The sequence below is a fragment of the Dipodomys ordii genome, unplaced genomic scaffold, assembly GCF_000151885.1.
Source record: "Dipodomys ordii isolate 6190 unplaced genomic scaffold, Dord_2.0 Scaffold48, whole genome shotgun sequence".
Classification (NCBI taxonomy): Eukaryota; Metazoa; Chordata; class Mammalia; order Rodentia; family Heteromyidae; genus Dipodomys; species Dipodomys ordii.
In genome coordinates this window covers 6329103-6353800 of record NW_012267264.1, presented here as the reverse complement: position 1 = coordinate 6353800, position 24698 = coordinate 6329103, and the positions used below count along the sequence as shown (strand labels likewise).

Here is a 24698-nt window from a genome sequence, read left to right as displayed (position 1 = left end):
ATTCTCACGCGTGATCGCCGACGACTACGGCGGCACCCCGTCAACTAGGAAATGTAGGAACAGTGTTCACTCCCCGGTCTCAGGATGAACTATCTCAAAGTTACCGACTGTCCCACTGGTGTTTTTAGGAATGACTCCGGAGGACCCATTCCAGCCGCATTCCGTTTTAAAGGATCCGAATGGCCGGACCAGGTCTGATTATTCCGACGCTTGGAATCTTTGATGATTTGCCCAGAAATCCATGACTCACAAACGTCAGGGCCTGGAACGATCGCAGCCCAGGGTCAGGGAAAAGTTGTTCCAAGTTGTCCCGCCCGGCGCATACAACTCCCGTCATCCCCGTGCACAGAAAGAAAGCGGAGAAAACAGTCAACAAATGAACACGGGCACCGCGTTTTGCATTCCGCGGGGTCTCGGGTGCAATGGCGCCTGGTTTTCGTAGTTTTTCCACCGAGAGAAGCCGGCGCCTCCATCTCTGCCCGGAAGGAACGGAAAACTACACTTCCCACAAAGAGGCGTGGCCGAGCGGCGGCCCGATGACGTCACGGACCCCGCCAGCCAATGGCCGCTGCGGGCGGCCGTGAGGCAAGCGCCGTCAGGCGCCAAAGTGGTTTTTTTTTTTTAATTTTTTTTTTTCCGGAGTCGAGCGGGCGCTGCTAGCGGAGGCGCCATATTGGAAGGGACAAAACTCCGGCGACAGCGAGTGACACAAACAAACCCCTGGACCCCTTCGCGCCCCCTGCTCCAAGCGCCGCGATGTTGTACCTAGAAGACTATCTAGAAAGTGAGTGCGCGGCTCCGGCAGTGGCCGCCCGTGGGACCGGCGGGCGGACGGGCGAAGGCGCGAGTGGACGGGCGGGCGGGATGGCGGGAGGGAGGGGGGGGAGCGGGGGATGTTTCTTTCTCACGGTAACTGGCAGCCTCGTTGTGGGCTCGCCGGCTCCCTCGATGCCCTCCCCCCACCGCCGCGCACACGCACGCAGTGACGCAAGCGCGTCCTGCGCTCGCCGTTGGCTCCGCCCCCTCCCTGACGGACTCTCCACTCGGACAGTGATTGAGCAGCTTCCCATGGACCTGCGGGACCGCTTCACGGAGATGCGCGAGATGGATCTGCAGGTGCAGAGTAAGTGTGCGCGTTTCCCTCGGCTGCACTCGACACCTGCGCCTTCCAGGCCACGCCGCTGGGGACGCGTGTCACAGAGCCAGCGGTGCCAGATGCCCGCCGGTCAGCTGGGTGCTGGGTTTGGGTTTTGGTGGTTTGGTGTTCTGGTTTTTGGCTAGAGAAAGTCACCAAGGAACATACTTTTTTTTTTTTTTCCTTTCCTTCAAAGTTTGCCATGGGCAATAAAAACTGAATCTGTGTCTTAGTAGAAATCAGCATACACGTGGAGAAGGTTTTCATTGCGGATGCTTGGAACCCGAGCCTTCCTAGTGGTGTGGAAGTGCGTTCTTGATGGGAATTTCTCTAGCGTTGTAAACATGAAGGGATCTTTAGAGAACCTGGCGAACTTGGGATGGAGTATTATGCCAAGTTAACACAAGTGTCAGCAGCAAAATCATCTTCTCAGAATAAGTGAGAAAAAATAGAATTGTACGGACAGCTTCCTGTGGAGTGAGGACTGGAGAGAGACAGCTCAGGGTCCACCTGGAGTTGCTAAGAACTTACCCTTTCTTCCCACAACTGTGCATGGATTTCTCCACTCTTTGCTCAGGAACTCCCCCCCCCCCCCGCACGCTTCCAGTTTCTTCTTTTGGACATTTGGATTGTTTTCCAGCTACCTCCCAATCTACTTACTTTGAGGTCCTTAAAATGTTAAAGACTCAGTGATCACTGAGGTCCTGTTCTCTGCAGAATGGAGTACTGTACAGACTCTGAAGTCAGATCTGAGTTTAGGACATTATTAATTCACTCATTGACTTTATATTGCCACATCAGATGGGTTTTTATTGTAACAAAAGAGTCATTTGAAGGTTTAAATAATACAAATGAAAATGTGTAATACTTGATACAAGGCAGACATTAAATAAATGGTTGCTGTGAATTAATTTTAATGTCCTAGTAATTTGGATTTATCTTAGACCAACTGTGGGTTTGTTCAACTTAATTTTTTGCAATTATTGGAATTTTCTAAAGATAATTGGTGTCGTAGGTCAACAAAAGATACCAGCATGTCAGTTTTTAGAACAATCTTATTTGAAGGAAAATACTGAAAATAAATGAACTCACAAGAGTTTTTCAGAATCTGAAAAACTATTACGCAGTATATTAAAAAATGTATAGTAAAAATATTTTTAGCCTCTCACATAACAGCAACATTCATTTTGCTTATTTTTTTCTTTTTTAGGCAACATCTAGTGAGATTATTATTCTTGGCACACACTTTTGAAAAAACTTATATTGAATAGTGTGTTAAGTGAATAATGTATTAGGTCAATAAATGATTATTGCTACTGCTTTCAGATGTGATCTGAGGTGATGGTATGCTTAATGATATATGAAAAGTGCTTACAATTTTTTTTTAAAAATCATTTTGTTTTGGTTTTGCAGTACTGGGAATTGAACCCAGAGCCACGCTTTTACCAGGCAAGCTCTCTGTCATTGAGCTACACCCCAGCCTGTTCTTATCATTTTTGTCATAGAAAAATGTTACAGTTATCTAGTACTTTCAAAAAGCAATTGTATTTTGCCATATTTAGCTGAGGTGATAGAATTAATTCCAAGACTGTCTTATGCAAAAGCTATGGTATAGATCCTGCTTATGTTATTGGTCTTATTTTAATTATTGAGAAAAGTTTTGAAATAACAAAAAATAGTCAATAGGAAAAATACTTTTTAAAAGTAGGTAATGAAGGCTTTCTATGTTACCTAATCAAAGTTTTTTAAAGTGACAGCCAAGTAAAGCAGTATGTTTCATCAGATTTCTTTCCCCAAATATACATGTATTTACACTTGGTATATGAATTTGGCTATCTAAATATGAGATGCTTTTATGATGCCAGATGCAATGGATCAACTAGAACAAAGAGTCAGTGACTTCTTTATGAATGCAAAGAAAAATAAACCTGAGTGGAGAGAAGAACAGATGGCATCCATCAAAAAAGTAAGCCAATGATGCAGATGACTTATCAGTAGATATTGGGACCTTTGACATAGATACTGTAAAGTTGAATAGATTTCAAAGTAATACAAACTTACCAGTAGTTGTTTAGGTAGTTTATTGTGGCGCATAGCCTATACATAGGAATTTTTAATCATGGAATCATTTTTACAACTTTTTACATTGTCTACATAACTGTTACCTAGTGGAGAATTACAGAACTAAATTCAAATGTGTCTTTTTTTGGTCAGTACCAAGTTTGAACTCAGTGGGTCATACCTGCTCTGCTTGATTGCTTGCTGGCACCCTACCTCTTAAGCCAGTTTTGTTTGTTTGTTTGTTTTGTTTTTTGCTGGTTTGTGGGTGAGGGGATACTATCATATTTTACTGCTTGTGCTAGCCTTTTCCAATGGTCCTCTGGATCTCAGCCTCATAAGTTACTAGGATTGCAGGCATAAGCCACTGATACGTGACCCATTTTATTTTTTTTCTAATTATATAATTAATTTGTCTTATAGTGATGTAATACTGTTTTCCAGTTTGGCCACAAATGGGATAAAATCAGATTTTGAACATATTTTATACATCTTTTAGGTATATAAGTTGATGAACACAGAAAAGAATCTCAAGGATCCTAAAAAGAATATTTCACTTTACAACTCTAAATTTTATTTTATTTTTTTTACTTTAAAAAGATTTTTTTCATTTAATTTAAAAAATTATAAATTTACAATTACATGGGCAAGAACAACTCTAAATTTTATACAAGTTAGATCTAGAAATACAATTTAAGAAAAATGTATTCATTTTATAGGGCATTTTTGAGTTCTTCTCCAGGTTAGAATGGAGTTCTCCCCATCCCAAAGTTTGTTTCAGGGCATGATCTAGTTTATTGAAGCATGTATTGGAAGAATAACTGAAATGATCTGTTGGTCCTGGCTGCCATTTAGCTCTGTGGTGCTGGTTAAGTATTTTCACTGAGTGGTAATGCCTCCTTATACCCATTCTTCATTGAATTGTTCAAGGAGCAGTATGAAATTAGTTTAGATAGGACAGATTCAGTAGTTGTATTATTTGTTCTATCATGTGGGGAAAGATTTTTTCTGTTTGGAACAAAAAAATTAACATCTGTAAGAGAAATGATCCTGGCTTGGAAGGTACCCAATGACCTAGGTGTTGTGAGTATACACATTACATATAAGCACTCCAAAGTCCTTGGTCACCCTTAAGTCTTCCCACCTCTTTTCCTTATATCAGGGATTGATTGTAGGGTGTTGCACTTGCTCTTGGCTTGGTGCTATACCACTTGAGCTGTACTTTCAGCTCTACTTTTTGCTAGTTAATTTTGGAGATTGAGTTTCAGGGACTTTTCTGTTCAGTCTGGCTTAAGATGATGATCTTCTGGTCTCAACCTCCTGAGTATCTAGGATTCCAGGTATAAGACACTATTGCCTGCAAATTTGTTGAATATATACTCCCAAATGGCTGACACCTCATAGAAATTCATACATGTTGTTTTCTTTTTTTTAAAGGTAATTTTCTTTACACTCTGGAGAAATCCAAATGTATAAATGTATGAAAATTTTTACCTAATTGGAAATGAGAGATAATACAGTTGGGTAACAGATACAGATCAGAATCCTTTCTGTAGTTAGCTTTTCTTTTATTTATTTTTTTGTGCCAATACTGGGAACTCAGGCCTCACAGTCCTGCTTGACTTTTTCACTCATGTCTAGTGTTCTACCACATAAGCCACACCTTTAGTTTCAGCTATTTTCTGGCTAATTGGAGATAAGAGTGTCTTATATTTTTCTGTCTGGGCTGGCTCTTCAAATCTTAGTCTTTTGAGTACCTAGGATTGTAAGTGTAAGCCACAGGTAACCAGCTGTACCTTCATTTTTAAAACATTACAAAAGTAGAATATAAATCTGCCTTACGTGTTAGATAAGTCTTAGTTAATAATGGTTTTTTTATTCTTTAATATTATTCAGTAGTTCCCATATCATTTTGCGGTATAAAGGCTAGACATGCAACAATATTTACTTGTATCTCTTCTAGGAATTCTGAACATCTTTCTTTAATCCTTGGCCATTGTCCATAATTTCTAAACCTTCCCTAATCACATCTTCTCACTAAGAGACTTTTCATTGCTAATGTAGGATGACTTGACAGTGATAGGCATGCTAATGAAAATGCAATTTATGTCCTACATAGCATATTTTCAAATTATTAATTTATTCTTGAAATGAAAATGTTTCCATTTAGGACTATTATAAGGCTTTGGAAGATGCAGATGAGAAGGTTCAGTTGGCCAACCAGATATATGATTTGGTAAGTAAAGTGAGTGCATGTGAATACTATGCCATAAGTAGTGGAATTATGGATTATAGTTTAAATTTCATTAAATTAAATGTAGTAGGAAGAATAGAATAAAACTAACTGCATTGTTCTCTTGATCATGTGTGTGTGTGTGTGTGTGTGTGCGTATTTTACTTTCTTTGTGATAGAGAATTCCCTGTGTTTAATTGGTCAAGACCCTTGCATATCACAAGAGACTATTGTAAGGTTGTGTGTGGTTCAGTACATGTGAGTGCTGTGAAGGCAGGAGTTCTTGGCACTCTGCTTAAGATGAGGAAGAAGTCAGGCACCAGTGGCTTGGGGCTAAAATCTTAGCTACTTAAGATACTGAGATCTGAGGATCCCTATTTGAATCCAGTTTGGGCAGGAAAGTTTGTGAAACTCTTATCTCCAACAAACCACCAAAAAACTGTGGCTCAAGTGGTAGAGCCCTAAAATTTAAAAAAAAAAAACAAAACCAAAAACCTCAGGGACAGCACCTAAGCCCTGAGTTCAATCCCCAGGACAGACACAAAAACATAAATAAAATTGAAAAAGAGAATTTAAGTCAGTGTTTAGCTAAAGGATGTTAATAATTTTCATTAACTAGCTCAGGTGGTAAACATGTTATATTAGACTATGTCAAATTTGTAAAGAGGTTATTTCTTGCAGCTTTGCTTGAGAAAGATTGAATCCACCAAGAAACCAGATAGGATGGACAGTTATTTCCCAAACTGATGCCTTTATGGTGACATGATAGTATTTAAATGAAAAGATATTAATTTCTTTTTGTACTCAGAGTAGAAATAGAAAACAAATTTCCATTTGGGGTTTACTCTGGCATATAGAATTCACATTTATTTTTGCAGTCTTATGGGAGATAGTTTTATTACTGAGCAAGAAAATTTAAATAAAATGTCATTAGTGAGTATGACACAATAACAATGTACATCTGTATGTTAGACATAAATGCTTATACTAAATTGAAAAAACCTTTGTCATGTACAACTACATAGAATTTGATTGTTTTTATACAGTGGAATGGCTCAGTGGCCATAATAATGTAGGCTTTTTGGTTCATATAGTTATAAAAATAATTGTAAAAGATAAAGTGAACAAAAGGTTAGAGTAGGCTGTAACTTGATTTATTTTTGAATAAACTCCAAATCCTTAACTGTTTCTGTCTTAAATGATATCTGCGAACATGGAAACAGTAATTTACATTTTAGTATAAGAATAGTTTATGAAATTCATCCTTATATTTAATGACTATCCATCTTTAGAGACTACCTGCTTTTTTATTGTAATTTATATAACCTGTATATATAAACTTGGTTATATAAACTGTAATTTATATAACCAAGTTGTATTATTGGCTTACTTATTTCTTTTTTACTACTTCTTACTCTTTAATAAAGGTATTTCATGAATTTACAAAAAGGTTTATAACATTTTTCTATGCTTTTTAAACATGTGTATGTATTATTTGGCCTTTGTTGATTATGCTGTTCTTCCATCTGTACCTACTATAATGAAGTTTACCTGGGTATAATGGAAAACTAAAAGTATTGGCCAGTGAGGGCAGGAAAGTCCAGTGAGACTCCATCTGTCAAATAACCAGCAAAAAACAGGGGTAGACACTTGGCTCAAGTGGTAGAGTGTCAGCCAAGAAAACAAGCAAGGTGCATGCCCCTGAGTTCAAGGCGCAGGACCAGCAAAAAGAAAGTAAAACTAATAATGAATTCTTCCTTAAGGTTTTTGCTAATTTGCTGGAAAACACATTCAGGAATTCAAGTGGCAAACCCATACAGAAGGATGTAACAAGTAAATATCAGTGGGATTGAGTACTAAAGGGTAATTTCAGTTTTTCGATTGAATTGTTACACCCAGTTATCAGTTGATTTCTTAGAGGAGATGACATTAGTTTTGGAGTGTCCAGGGCTAGATTAAGTGTTGTTTTGAGGAGAAATTCAGAGATAGTGGCATAAACAGATTGAAATTAAAAATCTGCATATGCAGATTACATCTGGTCCCTCACAGTTTTGCCTGAAAGATTGGATTTTAAAAGACCTAATAGCAATGGCTATTGCTTTGCCATGAGAAATAAGTGGTCTTTTTTGCTGAAAATAATAGAAAAATTTCCTAATCATCTATTTCTTGACCTTGTAAATCTTGGTCTCTTTTCGGTTGCCACATACTGAAGCTGGACATACCTTCTGTGTATTTCTTTCTTTGTTACTCTTTTTATCCAAGTGCCACTCTAGTTGAGTTCTTGAACTCTTCTGCATATTTTCCAGTGACTCCCACTTTTTCCATGACTTTTCTTCTCCAACATGTCACAGGCAACTGCATAACTAGTCATGTGGCCATAAAGTTGCTGTCACTGCAGATTTCATCCTTTTCTTTGATGCTACCTGTTAGTCTTTGCATTTTGATTTAATTTCTCTCTTTCAGTGGATATTCCAAAGGTATGCCTTGCATGGTGCCAGGCTCAATCGTGCAATTTAAAAAAAAAATCTTGTACTGTCAATAGTAGGTTTTTGGTGGGAACTTCCTGAAATATCTTATATTTATATAATCTACAGATTATCTTTACTTTCTATGTTTTACTTTCTTTCCCATAAAAGTGAGGCGTTTTCTGGTGTCCTGAGTATGTTAATACTTCCTGCTTGTTACCTACCTCTTGGAATGTGTCCTTTTGTTTATTTTCCTATAATAATCTGAATCTAGGGAGAGACTCTAGGTTTAATATGCCTGTCAGTAAACCCATTCCTAATCCTATAGGTAATATAAAGGATTAATCAACGCCTCTCTTCATCTGTCACCCTGAATCTGCTAGTCAGAACTAGCAATTGGCATCTGGCAGTTTGCTTCTTCTTTTGAGACTAGTCCCCTTTGTATATTCCTGCTTTAGTCCCCTGCAAATACTTTTTGTGGTTGTTTCAGCCCTTTCTCATACCTTCTATGACGTGATTATATCACTTGTTTCTCATCATGTCATCTTAGTATACTAAGAGACTTTAAAGAAACATATTTAAGAGGAAAACCCATCAATTGGATACTTAAAGATGTGAATGAGAAACTAACATTAGTTATGAATAATTATTAAAAATTTAAAGACAATTGAATGTCTTATGCTTATGCTTTACAGTATCTCTAGTATCTTGTGTTTGATCATAAGATAGAAGATACCTGGCCAAATGAGCTCTTTTCCCTGAAAATAGAAACCATCTTAAGTGAAAGTCTAAAAATACAGGTTTATGTTTCTTTCTAAAATGTTTCAGAGAAGAAGTATTTCAGATTTTAATTTTAACTTGAATAGTTGAATAAACTTTACTAATTGAATACTTCTAATCCAAAAACTCAAAATATAAAATGTTCCCTATAACAAAATCTTTTGAGCATTGACATGATGCCATAGTGTAAAATTTTACATCTGACTCATGTTATTAGTCTCAATCAAAATGCTGGTGTACTAAAATGCCTTATGCTTTTAGGCTATATGTGTAAACTATTATATGAAATGAAAGTTTGTGTTTAGATTTAGGTTCTTTCTCCGAGGTATCTCATTATGTATATGCATGTATTTCAAAATCTGAAAACATGAATTCAGAAACACACCTGATGTATGACATTTCCAGTGACAGACACTTGCATGGTATTTCATTACTTTTTTTTTGTTTTTTTTTCAGTCACAGGTCTTGAACTCGGGGCCAGGGCGTTGTCCCTGAGCTCTTTTGCTCAAGGCTAGAGCTCTACTACTTTGGAGATAGGAATCTCACAGACCTTCCTGCCCAGGCTGACTGAATCCTCAGATCTCAGCCTCCTGAGTAGCTAGGATTACAGGCGAGAGCCACCAATGCCCAGCTTCATTGTATTTTTTTAAGTAAAATATTTTATTTACCTTTATTATTAATAGTAAATTTAGTCTGTGTAGTATACTGATTCCCTCATTCAATTATTGTGCTGATTACCTCATTTAATATGGAATGAAGCCATACTACATAGTATCAGCAAATGGTAATAACAAAATGGTAATAACAAAAATCTTAACCTGTTAAAATAATTTCCTTGTAGAATCCTGATATACATAAATAGTTATTAAGTACTTATTTGTGTTTCTTAGTCAGCTGTCACTATCGTAAGGATGAGTTAAATGGCAATACAAAATAAAGTTGATTTATCTGTGTTCTGATAAAATTTGAGTGTTAAGTTAATGCGTGAATGATTTTAGTAGTCTTTTGGAGTGCTCAATACCCTTGAACTTGCTTCTTTTTTATATCCTTTCCTGTTTCTAAGATGATTGTATTTCAGACCCACATTTTGCCTATAAATTTGAGGGCTCTTTTTCTGATAACTCTAATTAAGGGAATATGTAAGTTTGACCTTTTGATTTGTCTCTTGTCCTTATTTGATTTGTCCCTTGTCCTTTTAGCAAGGCGATTAGATGATAGTTTATGTGCTGAGGCCTCAAGTATTAGGAGCAGCCTAAAGATAGGTCACAATTTCATCTACTTTAAATATAATTTAGAGATGTAAAGAACCATTTTAACGACTTCCCAGAGAAATACTTCGCCATTATAGTTTCTTTTCTACCCCAATTTACCCTTCTATTCGCTATAACAAAATTGTCATGTGGATAAAAATTTTATCTCTTACTGCTATGGATTTCAACTTAGAATCTCATAAACTTTTTGCTCATTCTAAAAGGTCAACCTGGATATCTTTTTTTTTATTATTATTATTAATTTGTCCTGGAAGCGACAGATCCTGTAGAAACTATAAAGAGCTTTTCATTTGCATCTCCCTTTTGTTTATTTTTATTTTTATTTTATTTTATTTTTTTGTTGGTTGTGGGGCCTGAACTCTGGCCCTGGGCTGTCCCTGAGCTCTTCAGCTCAAGGCTAGCACTCTGCCACTAAAGCCACAGCACCACTTCCAGCTTTTTCTGCTTATGTGGTGCTGAGGAATCGAACCCAGGACCTCATGCATGCAAAGCAAGCACTCTACCACTGAGCCACCTTCCCAGTCATCTTTTAATTTTTTTATTTCACTTACTTTTACTTTTAATTTGCATGTCCCACTGACACATTTAAATACTTATTATTTGAAAAATGATCCAAAAGAAAAAAAGTATTATAACTGCAAAAATATTAGAAGACTTTTTTCTAGTTGTTGGTTTGTATAAAATTGCTAAGTAGAACTTACATTTTTTAGGAACATGAAAATGTTAAATATTTCCTTTTTTTCTGAAGAGTTTAGGAAAAGAATAATCAGTTAAGTTTGACCATGAAAATTTGGAATTGTATAGCACTTACTGATATTAAATTGGAAATAAATCAATAATTAGACTTTGGGGTTAAGCCTATGTTGGGAATCGAAGGCTGATGGAAAAATTTCTCAAGTAGACCACTGTCCTCTTTACTAGTATAAGTCAGTCTTCTGAATCAGGGATGTACAGAAGGTGGTATAAGACTAGGTCCTTGCTTTTCCTGATAAGCATTTAGTCACCATTGTGGTGATTGGGGTAGGTGTTTTTACCAATTCATATAGGTAGAAGAATTCATATAGATAGAAGAAATCATTTGGTAGAGGGAAGGCCTGTAACAGATTTCAATTAAGTTCAGTTTAGCTTTTATTATGGCCATTTAATACTTGTTCAAGTATCCTGGTATTTTATATCTTAGGTTAAATGTTGTGATCAACTCTCTGACTTCTAATTTGATTTAGTATAGCAACGATAAAGATAAAAATAATTGTCATTGCTTAATAATTGCTTATATTATTAGTCTGTTCATTTTTTTTTCATAATCAAGATGTAAGAATAACAGAAAAGTACTACAAAACTGCCTACCTCCAGTAGCTAAGGCTTTTCTGTCTAACTGGGAATTTGGTTTTGAAAGTTATAAATTCTTTGAATTCTGTTTTCTTTTCTGAACTATCTAGTATTAAAACAATTTTCCATGCTTTCATGTATAATGAACTTCATCGGTAATTTATTTATTTAATTTATTAAAATAGGAAATTTTAAACGCACAAATTTCAAATGGTATATGTATATAAAAAAGTCTTCATGTCACCCTCATACCACCCTTCCAACAGAGCTTGCCCTCTCTAGCATTTAAATTATACCATTCTTTCTTTTTCTCTGGGTGTACTGTTTGTCTTCAAGTCACTATACTGTTTTTTTTTTTAATTACTACTCCTTTCCATTATTTAAATACAGCCCTCATTCTTTCTACCTCGTTTAGTCTACCACAGCCCAGTATTACATTTTTTTTTCTTTATGGACTACTTCTGATTGTTGTTTAACTGTTACTTTACAGAACTAGACATAAATTCATCTTTGTTATGTTAAAAACCTTATTTAAATCTATTGTTGACTAAGTTCAAATTCCTGTCAAAGCAAGGGATTCTCATTGTCATTTATCCTCCATTTAAGTCAATGCTAAGTACATAATAGGAGTTCAGTATGTATTCATAGAATAACTCTAAGAAGATTATGGACTATTTTCATTGCATTAAGAATTTAAATATTTGACTCATTTCCCCTGAGATTAAATTCTGACAATCAAAGAGATATTCTTAAATACTGGAGGTCTGTATTCATACTTTCTAATTGAAATGGAGATTCCATGAAAAGGATGCTCAAATACTACCTTCATGTTCTTTGAATAGGAGCAAGTATATCCATATCATACAGTTTATAAGGCTTTAAATATAACAATAATTAACACATCTGCTAATTTCTAAAAGAAATCTATATGGGAAGCAAGAAAGAAATGACTTAAATCACTGAAAAATCACAAATATAGTTGATCTTAAATAATACAAAATATAAATAATGGAACAGTATCACTGGCTTTCCAAGTTTAGTTATTTTATGCTGAGTTAAAAAAAATTTGTCCATTTCCCTATGCGGAAGTTCAGAGGGCATACGAAATGTAAATGATGAACTATAATTTATCACACTGAGATCAGAGTTACATTTCATTTCTTAATACTATTAACTGTTTGACTAAGGGATGGTAGATAACCCCTGTGAACCTTAGATTTTTCTCTTATAAAAATGGAACTTATTTTTCTCTTATAAAAATGCAACTCTCCTCAAGAGATTAGAAGGAGGACTAGAAAAGTTATGCATTGAATGCACCAAACACTATGCATTACATGATCTCTTCATCAATATCTAACATAATGTACTTTGTCTTTTGCTAATATGTCCCTTCTCCTTCATCTTAGATACACATTACTTATTTGAATTTCTTATTTAAATTTTTACCTTTTACATAATATTTGTAATGAAGTTTTTCCTAATTATAGCAGGGATTTAGTGAATCTAGTCTTTGAAAAAGTTGTCAATAAAGAAATATAAATATTTGAAATAATTTGGACTGTATTTTGTTTCACTTAAAAGTAGCAAGTTGGAAATATATTGAAAAGATATTTAACATTTATAACAAGACATGGCTTGTCATAATTATGAAGTGTCATAATTCTATGAAATTCATTAAAAGAACTTTTTAAGTAAGTGAAGAAGTAAAATTCTTTGATCTTGACCAGGACAGTAGTATTTAAATAAGATCCTTTTAGCTGGGCACTGATGGCTCACGCCTGTAATCCTAGCTATTAAGGAGGCTGAGAGCTGAGGATTATGGCTCAAAGCCAGCCTGGGCAGGAAAGTTCATGAGACTCTTACCTCCAGTAAACCACCAGAAAACCGAAAGTGGCTCTGTGGCTTCAAGTGGTACGAGTGCTTGCCTTGAGCTGAAGATCTGAGGGATAGCACCCAGGCCCAGAGTTCAAGCCCCATGGCCGACCAAAAAAAGCCGTAAATAAGATCATTTTAGACAAGCTTTTTGGGAAATAACATTTTCTGGCCCAAATCACCTTTCATTTGAGCCATTTACGTAAATGTTTACAACTATAATGGACCTGCTTTCCTGCCTTAGAGAAATATAGGAGCCTCTTGGTAGACTGAGGCTTTAGTTGTTACCATCTAAGTTACAGTTCTGTTGTAGTACTATGAATTGCTTTCTTATAAGTAGAAGAGATTAAGCTGGAAGTAATAATTAAATATTTGGAAAATTAATCAGCCCTGTAGTTCCTCCTCACACACTGTAATCCCTAGACCTAGTTTTCTTTTGTTTATATATTTTAATTCTCAATATTGAGCCTAGAATATTTTCTAACAAATTGAGATTCTGATTTCTTAAAAATGAGATTTGGGAGATTAGTTCCATTAGTATATTCAAAACCTGTGAGGCATAGGTTAATTGACTTACTCAAGGATATTTAAGCAGATTTTCTAAAAGAAACAAAGATCTAGGTTTCCTCACTAAACTGACACATTAGCAGAATCCCAAATTTTGGTGGTTATCTTTGATCTTCTTTGAAACAGGTAGATCGACACTTGAGAAAGCTGGATCAGGAACTGGCTAAGTTTAAAATGGAACTGGAAGCTGATAATGCTGGAATTACAGAAATACTAGAGAGGCGTAAGTAAACTTTACAGTTTTCCCTCAATGTTGGATGATAGATGTGCATATCACTTTGTCCTACAAGAAAAATTTCAGATCTGCCCTTTGTGGGTGGTGGTGTCCAGGTCATATAACTTGGAGCCCAGAAATGGGAACTGCTTAGGTCATGGTTACTGAGAGAAATAATGTAGACTATCATTCCACCCTTTATGAAAATAAGTCATTCCTTTTAATTATTTATTTATATTGCTTGTTCTGGGGATGGGGATCTCATGTAGCTTTGGTGGCCTGGAACTTGCTGTAGCCCAGTCTGAACTCAGACTCTATCCTGCTTTAGCTTCCCAAATAATCAGTATAGTAAGTGGGCGACCATCATGTTGAGCAAGTCATTCCATTTTTAAATGTCTACATAGGCTAGTCAGATAAGTGGTAAGAGCAAAACTTAAAGAAAATCATCAAGAAACAAATCTGCCACTGTCATTCATTTACTCATTTTTGTAAACCTTTTTTTTTTTTTGATTGGTCATGGGACTTGAATTCTGGTCCTGGGCATTGTCCCTCAGCTCTTTAGCTCAAGGCTAGCACCCTACCACTTGAGCCACAACATTACTTCTGGCTTTTTTTCTGCGGATGTGGTGCTGAGTAATCGAACCCAGGGCCTCATGCATGAAAGGCAAGCACTCTACCACTGAGCCACCTTCCCAAGCCCCTGTAAACTTTTCATATCAGTAACAAGCCAATATTAATATTTCCTTGCTAGGCTCACTTGATCAGCTTACCCCTAACTGCCTCTTAAGTTCAACACAGGAAATTCCTGAAACTGGCAACAGGGGCTGTTTCTTTCGCTAATGTAAATGTCTTCCAATCTAAACGTGTCAGTTACATAAAGCCAGATAGTGTGATGCTAGGTAGGCCCAGAGGAGGCACTCAGTAAATGTTAATAGAACCAATTAGTGACTGATTTTTACCAGAATTTAATTAAAGTGTTCAAATGTATTTTTGTTCCCTTGGTGCATTTCAGTAGGACAAGTATGTTCCCTTTTTTCCTCACAGATGAAAGATTTCTTGACAGTTCTAGGTAATGGATAGCTCTGCTTATATGCTCTGGTGAGCAAGCTGGAGAAGACAGTCACAAATACATTTCACTATTCATAGTTACATTTTGCCTTCAAAAATAGATCCATCGTTTTGATAACCATCTAATTTATTTGTGATACTTTGATTCTGAAGGAACCCTGTCCAAGGACAATAACTATTTGTGGGCAAGATAAAATAGTCTAATAGAGCTGTTTTGATTTTTGTTTTAAATGCTGATGAAAGCTGTGAATATTGACTATCCATGCCTATTCAGTACTGCAGGAAGGTCGATAAAGCATCCTCTAAGAACACAGACCTCAAACTGAATTGAATAAGTTATAAAAACTGCTTTATCCTACATCTTGCCACAATTTAATCTCAAGGGATCATAGACATACCTAGAGAATTTCTTTAGAAATGTTTTAAACCTTGGTATTAAAGATTCTATTCTTTCCTTTTTGCAAGCAAAATCCCTAGCTTCCTTTAAGAAGTCTTTAATAATTATAGAATTTCCTTTCATGTAGTCATGTCCCCATTGACTAGAACTTTAGGAAAAGTTCTCATCTCCACAGTAAATGAAATTTTCTAGACCAGACTACTTAGAAGGATTATACTGTTTCTTCTCCCACTAATGAGACCACCATTCTGGTGAATTCCCTAGTGAGATAATAGCATGCCTTGAGCCATTTTGTTCTTGAGGCAAAAATTGAGAAGAGACTGTCTTTACTTTTGAGACACAGAAAGTTGTAGTGGGATTGATAATGGTAACTCTCAACTGGCTTACAGGTGATGCAGGCAGGTATATCAGGGCTTGACAGTCCTCTGTTGGGGAGGGAAGGTGTGTCTTACTATAGTTGGTTGACATGGTTATCTTTTTTTTTTTTTTTTTTTTTTAGGCTCTTTGGAATTAGATACACCTACACAGCCAGTGAATAATCACCATGCTCATTCACATACTCCAGTGGAAAGTAAGTTTGATTTGGTTGCTAATTTTTAAATGTAATTAAAATCTTGCTAATATTACCTATATTGTTTTTATAAGGTTTTTTTCATTTTAATTACAGACTTCATTTGAGAAATTCCTATTTGATTTCGGAATAGAATAGCCTGTTTTCTATGAAATTAATAAAGAGAATATATATTTGAAATATTAGCATGTATAATTCATAGCTACAGAGGTCTGGTTCTCTCTAGGAATGTCATAACTGACCCAAACAATAAACTATTTCATATAGTGGGGTCTTGGTCTTTTTCATCCTTCCTTTCTAGTTATTAGTGTAGTGTTTGGCATATAGTGATTGCTATCATTATTAATGATCGATCACCTTGATGACTATTAGAGTGTGTTTGTGTGTGTGTACTTTTTTCCTTTTTTTTTCCAGTTGTGTGGTTTGAACTTAGGGCCTGTGTGCTGTCCCTGAGCTTTATGCTCAAGGGTAAGGCTCTACCACTTGAGCCATAGTGCCACTTCCAGTTTTTGAGTGGTTAATTAGAAATAAGAATCTCAAAAGAACTTTTCTGCCTGCGCTGGCTTCAAACGGTGATCTTCAGATCTCAGCCTCCTGAGTAGCTAGGATTGCAGGCGTGAGCCACCTGTGCCAAGATATGTATGTGTGTGTGTGTGTGTGTAGAGAGAGAGAGAGAGAGAGAGAGAGAATAGAGAGAGAGTAAATTTAATAAGAAAGAAGGGTTAATTCAAAGCTATTCAGAATGGGAGATAATGATATGGAAAACAGATCTTCCCTCATGTTATATGTCCATCGTGGGTGATCTTTAGTAGTGTTTTGCTCCTGAAATATCTAAAATGTGTACTCTGCAAATAACATACATCAAGCGGAGAGTTCAGTTTGTTTTTTCTGAGTGAATAGTGTCCCGTGTGTCATGAGGAGCCCCAATCTTGACTACATTGGTTTATGAGTGGCCTTGTCCATAGTTCTCTAAAGTTTAAAAACAGCTGAATTTTTTTATTTATTTTCAGAAAGGAAATATAATCCCACTTCTCACCATACGACAACAGATCATATTCCTGAAAAGAAGTTTAAATCTGAAGCTCTTCTGTCTACCCTTACATCAGATGCAGCTAAGGAAAATACACTGGGTAAATTTATTTTCAATGTTTTTCTTTTAGTTGTTTGTATTAGAATAAGGGGAAATGAATTCAGAGTTAATGAATTGTAACATTAAGAAAAGGGAAACATATTCCATTATTCCATTTACTATATAATACATGTAGAATTTAAATTTAATGATTATTCTGTGCTGGCAAGTAATATATTTTTAACACTGTAACAGTGTGTTCTCTGTAACCATTTTTATTCTTCTATACAGGTTGTCGAAATAATAATGCTACAACTTCTTCTAACAATGCTTACAATGTGAATTCTTCCCAACCTCTGGCATCTTATAACATTGGCTCGTTATCTTCAGGAACTGGTGCAGGAGCTATTACTATGGCAGCAGCCCAAGCAGTTCAAGCTACAGCACAGGTAAAAAATACAAAGCTTAGAAACAAAAGTATTACCTTTCGATCACATCAGTAATAAATTTTAATAGAAACAGTTCAATGTAAGCAAATGGTTTTCTGACATTGAATAGTTCCATTTTTAAAACACTTTTATTTAATGAAATAATAATTAGGAGTCACCTGGCTGAAAATGAAAAGTGAAAAACCTGTTGAATATAAGAAATTGTTCCGGCTCTTGGGATTTTTGACTGTGTTTCATAGCAGGGCTGGGACAATTCCATATTCTCTGCCACTCTCAGAGCTTGCTCTTGGACCTTTGTTTACTACAGTCTGTTTATTTCTGTAGTTTACTTTTCTAGCAAAAGGAGAAGTTGTTCTTTCCATAGATACTTCCTCATTTAGTATAAAAACTGATTTTAAATCTTAACATGAAATTGCTTAACTGATAATGATGAAAATAACAGTTTAAACAAAACAGACCAATATTACATAAACCAAAAATAATAGTTGTAACGTAAAACTTGCAAAAGAAAATCTATGTATTTTTATATACTAATGTTATCAATGAATGTCTACTTAAGATGAAAGAAGGGCGGAGAACATCAAGTTTAAAAGCCAGTTATGAAGCATTTAAGAATAATGACTTTCAGCTGGGAAAAGAATTTTCCATGCCCAGAGAAACAGCTGGCTATTCATCATCTTCAGCGCTCATGACAACATTAACGCAGAATGCCAGCTCATCAACAGCCGACTCCCGCAGTGGCCGAAAGAGCAAGTAAGTTTATTGTACCATAAGCCATCCCTTTGCAAAGTACTCAATATACTTACTTCATGTCCCAGCTATGTTAACAAGAGGTGTGATATATTGGAAGACATGTTCCTTTATAGTGCCTTACTTTGAAAGAGTAGTTTGAAGATTTAAGTTAGAATTGTTTTTAATGTTTCTATAATATTAGATTGAGTTTTTAAATAAATGACTTCTGTTCATTAGGATAAGAAATTTCATAATGCTGCTTTTCAGCTATTATTCTGTTTGTTGAAGGCCAACTAATAGAATAATAAATTATAACATGGGAATTTCTTTAAGATTTTTTTCGATTTGGTTAATAGTAAGGTCCCCAGTTTTTTGCTTGTATCCCCAAAATTGATGATATGAAAATGTGCCTCACTTCTGTATGCGAGTCTCCTTGGATGAGTTGTAAATAGGAAAACAAGCAGCATTTGGCACTATCCATCTCAGACTGATAACTGAATTAGAAAGTTGGATATTTATGAATAATGAAAATTTAAATGTTAAATCTAAAGAATTAGTTATCTAATAATTGTATTACAAATGTATGTTAAAATGTATTTTGTGTTAATAAACTCTCAAAAGAATAAAAAAAACCCTACAGAATTGTTAAACATTTTAAAAAGTCAATTGTAATGACTCAGATTTAATGTGTCTGCTGTTAATAAATTTATCTATTTAAAAAATTTAATTTAGAGTATTAACTGATGTTGAAGTCCTATATTTTAACATTTGTAATCAACATTGAGCTAATTAGAGAACTTAAGAATTTTAACACACTGGGTTTCCTGTCTTGGATTGTCATAATTATTTGTATTAAATACCTTTGTGCTTTTGTAATTTAGTAGCCACAACTAGCACTAATTCTTAAGATATTACTAACAATTTAAATCAATGTTAGGTATCAACTTTCATATAAATTTTTATTTTAAAAACCCCTTCTTTTTAAAGTGGCCTAAAAATGATCTTCCTACTTAAATTTCCTACATAGCTGAAATGGCATGTGTGCACTACTATACCCAAATGAGATGAAGTTTCTTTTTGCCTTTACTGGCCTTGAATTGTGATCCTTAGTTTCTGCCACTTGAACAGTTATGATTACAAGCCTAAAATGCTGTGCCTGGTGGAACCATGGAAACGTTTTTAAGGGATTTTTCTGTTGGATGTTCTTATTCTCCAGAAAACAATATAAATAAGCTACTATAAAATGATGCTTTTGTTGCACTAATTACAGTGTATTTATAATTTGATTGCTTTAACTCAGTGTTAGAAATTCATTTGTACATTTATTGTCATTTCATATCATTATGTAAGAGTTATTCTTAGATAACTTACCATGATGAGCTACTAAAACTAATTATCTTTTTTCTAGAAACAACAACAAGTCTTCAAGCCAGCAGTCATCATCATCTTCCTCTTCTTCTTCCTTATCATCCTGTTCTTCATCTTCAACTGTTGTACCAGAAATCTCCCAACAAACAACAGTAGTTCCAGAATCTGATTCAAACAGTCAGGTTGACTGGACTTATGACCCAAATGAGCCTCGATACTGCATCTGTAATCAGGTAAATGTCTGGTCTGTGCCTTTATGAACAAGTAGAAGGAAGAGAGCTGTTTCGTTTTCATTTTTCTTCTTTGTTTTTGCTTTCTTCTTTTTTGGCTTCTCCTGGGGCTTGAATTCTGGGCACTGTCCCTGAACTTCTTTTGCTCAAGGATAGCTCTCAACCACTTGAGCCACACCGTCACTTCCAGCTTCTTCTGAGTAGTTTGTTGGGGTTCAGAGTCTTCATGGACTTTTTTTGTCCAGGCTGGCTTTGAACCACAATCCTTAGAACCCAGCCTCATGAGTAGCTAGGATTACAGGCATGAGCCCACCAGTGTCTGATGCTATTTCATTTTTAAGTGCGCTTTATACTCTTGCCGATATACTTTTCTCCTTTCCTTCTAAAACTGACATGTTTGTTATGTTTGCTATAAATGCAAAAAAGGATAAGGATAAATGAAAGTTATCCATAATCTTGGCCCACAAATGTGAATGTACCACTACTATGCACACAAATTATTAGCAGTCAAGAGAAACTTATTTTCTAATGACTCTGGAGACTAAAGAGTCTAAGATCAGGATGAACCATTACATGATGAGGCTACTTTTCAGCTTGTAGACATTTTCCTTCTCTTTGGGCAGAGAAAGACAGAGGGAGATCAGAGAAATGCAGACAAACATGAAGGGGCTCTGGCGTTTCCTCTTTTAAGGCATCTGCTCCATCAGATTAAGGTCTTGTCTTCAGATATAGAAAATTAGGGCTTCCACTTGTGGAATTGGAGAGATACAAACATTGATTCTCCAACAAATTTGCTGATCTGTGTGTATCTGACAACAGCAATCACAATATATGTATTTTTGGTAGCTAGGTTGTTTTTTTTTCTCACTAAATTAGGTAAAATCAGCATGGCTTTTAAATATCCTCTTTTTTTTACCTTTTAAAAAAGATTATTTTCAAAATTTCTAGTTAACATTTGTACTATAAATACATAACTGGTTTACTTTAGTGAGTTCGTCTTAGATTATTAATGACATTTTGATAATTATTATTTTATAACATAACTCATTAATGTTTTTTAACAAATGATATATTTGCAATGGAGTTTACAGTTAATGTCATAGATAAGATAGATAACATGAATATCTCTTAAAGACATAATACTGAATTGGCTAGTGAGTCATTTGTGAAAATTACTTTTATATAAACAACAGAAAATACTTTTCTTGAACAATACAGTTGGCTGATATGATTGCCATGGAGTTACTGGAAAATTCTCTTTTCTTTGGTGATTAATATTAGACATTGAACTGCTCCATCACTTCAACTAATCCTTTGCTTTTTAAAAAAATTTTATAATGAGTTTTACAAATAAAATTAAACTATTAACAAGGTATTGCTAGAAATTGGTTACCAAAACTGGATGAGCATGCTCATTTTCTACCCCAGTTCAATAGCAGGTATTATTTTCTCTTGAAAAACATTCACTAATTTGATAGTTTTCTATCTCATGATTATTTCAGTTGAATTTAGTATTCACATTGTTTTTGGTTATTTTTATTCTTTTATGTTGTTTTATTTTTGTATTTGTGTCTTATTTACTATTGATACTTTTCTTGCTTTAGTTTTTATTATAAAATTGCATTCATATGTAGTAAAATAAGAGTCTTTTTCTTGGTAAAAGCATCTGTATAATATATTCTTAATGCTTTCTTTTGATATGTGGTCTATGGTTATATGCAGAATAGTTCATTTTTACAAATATTCCTTGCCCCTACCCAAAAAGCCTTAGAAAAAATTATACCCTATTTCAGTATACTTAATATGTAATATAACTGTGTAGTCAAATATTTTCTCTATAAATTCTATGGATTTCAATACAAATTACATAGTCATAATAAAAATATTTAATATTTTTAATTAGGTATCATATGGAGAGATGGTGGGATGTGATAACCAAGATGTAAGTATTAATTTTTTCTAGTTGGAAATGAAAAGAGTCACATATTTTATTTCTCCAATCTACAAATCATTTATCTATAAAACCACAATATAGTAGTACTATTCTTTAATGTGTTCAATATTTACATTTTAAAAATTAATTACCTGATGCTCTGTGCAGATTATATTTTTTTAACAGTAATAGCATTACATTATATGAAAACTAAACATCTTTTTTCTCTGTGTGCCAAAGATACTGGGTTTCCCTAGAGTCTGGTTCATTTATCACATTGAAGATGCAACTTTAAAATGTATTCTTATAGGAGGCAAGGTCGTAAGGAATAATTGGAAGATAGATGGGAAGTTATTACGCTCTTATTAGTAGTGTAAGTGGTATTTCTGAATGCATACTAGAGGCCTCAGCTGACAGGAACTAATGGTATAAAAAATGCAAGACCAAAAGGAAAGAATTTCTATTTTAGAAAGCTTAATTTAGTTAGATACATATTAAATGTGGAGACTATATCTAATAATTTGATTCCTTCCTTACAGTCTTACAGCTTAACCTCTTTTTGTCTGTCTATTATTTTGAATATTATCTAAGTACTGATCATTTGTGTCAGAATCCTACAGTTAACAATAGCTTTGTCAAACACTCTAAAGAACAAAAGAGACTGTCTTGGTCCAATAACGTTTATACCTTTCCCTGCCTTAACAGGATAGGGCTGTTGCTGGTTATTTGAAAACAGTTTTACCTCACCATGTAACGAATACTACCCTATACTTTCTTTTTGTGCAGTTGATGAAAATAATAAATGAGATTTCTGTAAATACCAGGATCATAACTTGTAGGATTCCCCCTTGCACCTGCTATGCCCCTGAGTGTGAAGACTTTTTGTAGAATTGTAAAACTTGTATAGGTTTCAGAGAGGAAATTTTTTTTCTATATATTTTAACTGTACAAAAGCACTTCAAAAGGAAGCTCAGGGCATACCTTTTTGTCTCTTGTTTTGGACTGTATTGTATTTTTGGCATCTGTCTAAGCTAGGATCTTTGCTATGTAACCCAGGCTGGACTCAAACTGAGGGTTGTCCTGCACCAGCCTCATTAGTGCTAATGACCAGCTTCCTTTATGTCTTTAATTAAAACTAGTTTATTCTATTTCATAATGGAGCAAATAAAGTGGTAAATATTTTTTTAACCTTTAAAATTTATAGTACACTTACCTTCTTAATAAAAATTTCACCTGGCCGTCCACACACACACACACACACACACACACGCTATGTACATATGCTCTGGGAATGCATCCCAAGAATCTCCAATATCAAAGAAGCATAATTTTTATGTGCCTATGTTTTCTTTTATATGAAGTATATCCATTAGACTTAAGTGGTTTCTAAATAATTCTATAGCTAAGAAAAGCTTATTTCACAAATCTCATTTTTGTTAAGTGGACTAATCAGTCTCTTGGACATATTTTGGTATATTATTGGTTCTTTAGAAGTACCAAACTTTGTTTTGTAAATTTTCCTTTCCAGTGCCCAATAGAGTGGTTCCACTATGGGTGTGTTGGATTGACAGAAGCACCGAAAGGGAAGTGGTACTGCCCCCAGTGCACTGCTGCGATGAAGAGGAGGGGCAGTAGACACAAATAAGGGCAACATTTCATTTAAAGAAGAAAACAGCGTTAGCTCAGCATTTTTTATAGGACACTGAAAAAGAAGAAAGAGAAAGAAGAAACAACTCATTTCCAGGCAACTATTTAAAAGATTTACACAGACAATCCTACAAGATCTTGAGCTTAAATTTTATGGGTTGTATTTTAATTATGTAAGTAAATTATTTATGCACTCCTGGTGTACTATGAATATTATTCCAGTTAGCCTTGGATTCTTTCTGTGGCCAACATATGCAGACATTTATACTCCTCAACCATTTCCTCAAAGTAATGGGCATTCTATAATTTAGACTTCAAAGAATTCCAGCAATGATGATTTTAAGAGAAGTATTTTATATTCAACAGGTATATTCTGCTGCATGTACTGTACTCCAGAGCTGTTATGTAACACTGTATATAAATGACTGCAAAAAAAAGTTAGTCCTTCAAAAAAGAATTTAAGATAATGATTTTTAAAATGCCTTTATAATAAGCTTTGTTTCTTTGTGAAACTAATTCAGCAGGCTGAAGGAAATAGTTCATGTGTTAAAGTGGGCTGGTATCCTCTAGAGTACCTGGGTACATAAACAGAAACTCCTGTAAGTAAAAGCTAATTGTGCCATTAGTCTTTATATGTTTCTGCATCCAGATAGAGTGCAGTTCATGGGGTGGGGGCGGGGCTGAACAAGAAAGGGTGTTAAAGTCATTTTTATACCAAATGTGTTTATTTTTTTGTGCAAGTAATCCTTAAAATTGGAATTGTATTAGGTGTTAAAATAAAGTTTTTAAAAAATTACTTGTATTTATACTTTACACACTTAATAATGAAAATGTCTTAATTATAGTTAATTTCCAGTTTTCGTAATCTAAAAAGCACAGAGAATTGGGACACAATGCTGTGTACTCTGTGATTTCTATTTAATAATGCTTGGAGATTGTGTTATGATTATAAGAGAAAGACATTTTTAATGTAAATGTAAAGTGCCAATGTATTTTTTAACCCATTTCTCTGGTTTTTCCTTCAGTCTAAGGAACATAAAATAATCCTAATTACAGCAGATAAAATAGGAGTGTTAGTGATGGATGTTTTCACTGGAGGCATTTAGGCCATCATGAATATAGAGAGAGACCTTCTAGACTGGAGCTTAAAATTTGGCTCCATTGTTAATTCCACAGCATAGTGGTGTGACAGTTAGTTCCATCTTTAATCACTGGGCCTTATGAAACCAGGGTGATACCGGCTGTAGGATGTCTTTAAAGCACTCCTGAGGTTTTATTCTAGAGGTGCTATTTATATAGATTTTACATAG

At 34.9% G+C, this 24698-nt stretch overlaps 1 protein-coding gene across 3 annotated transcripts; it reads left to right on the top strand.

Annotated features, from left to right (window-relative positions):
- The first annotated feature begins 608 nt into the window (after positions 1 to 608).
- On the top strand, positions 609 to 24184 carry Ing3 (inhibitor of growth family, member 3). Of its 3 annotated transcripts, none has more exons than XM_013020029.1 (12): positions 609 to 784; positions 1052 to 1123; positions 3001 to 3101; positions 5364 to 5429; positions 13837 to 13933; positions 15889 to 15960; positions 16971 to 17090; positions 17321 to 17478; positions 18038 to 18231; positions 19619 to 19811; positions 21712 to 21750; positions 23270 to 24184. In XM_013020029.1, the coding sequence occupies exons 1-12, from the start codon at positions 757 to 759 to the stop codon at positions 23384 to 23386; spliced, it is 1257 nt and encodes a 418-aa protein (XP_012875483.1). In that variant the 5' UTR covers positions 609 to 756; the 3' UTR covers positions 23387 to 24184. The 3 variants fall into 3 exon arrangements, with proteins under 3 accessions (XP_012875483.1, XP_012875484.1, XP_012875482.1); XM_013020030.1 differs by having other exon boundaries at positions 634 to 784; positions 984 to 1123; XM_013020028.1 differs by lacking the exon at positions 609 to 784 and having other exon boundaries at positions 896 to 1123.
- The last annotated feature ends 514 nt before the right edge of the window (positions 24185 to 24698 follow it).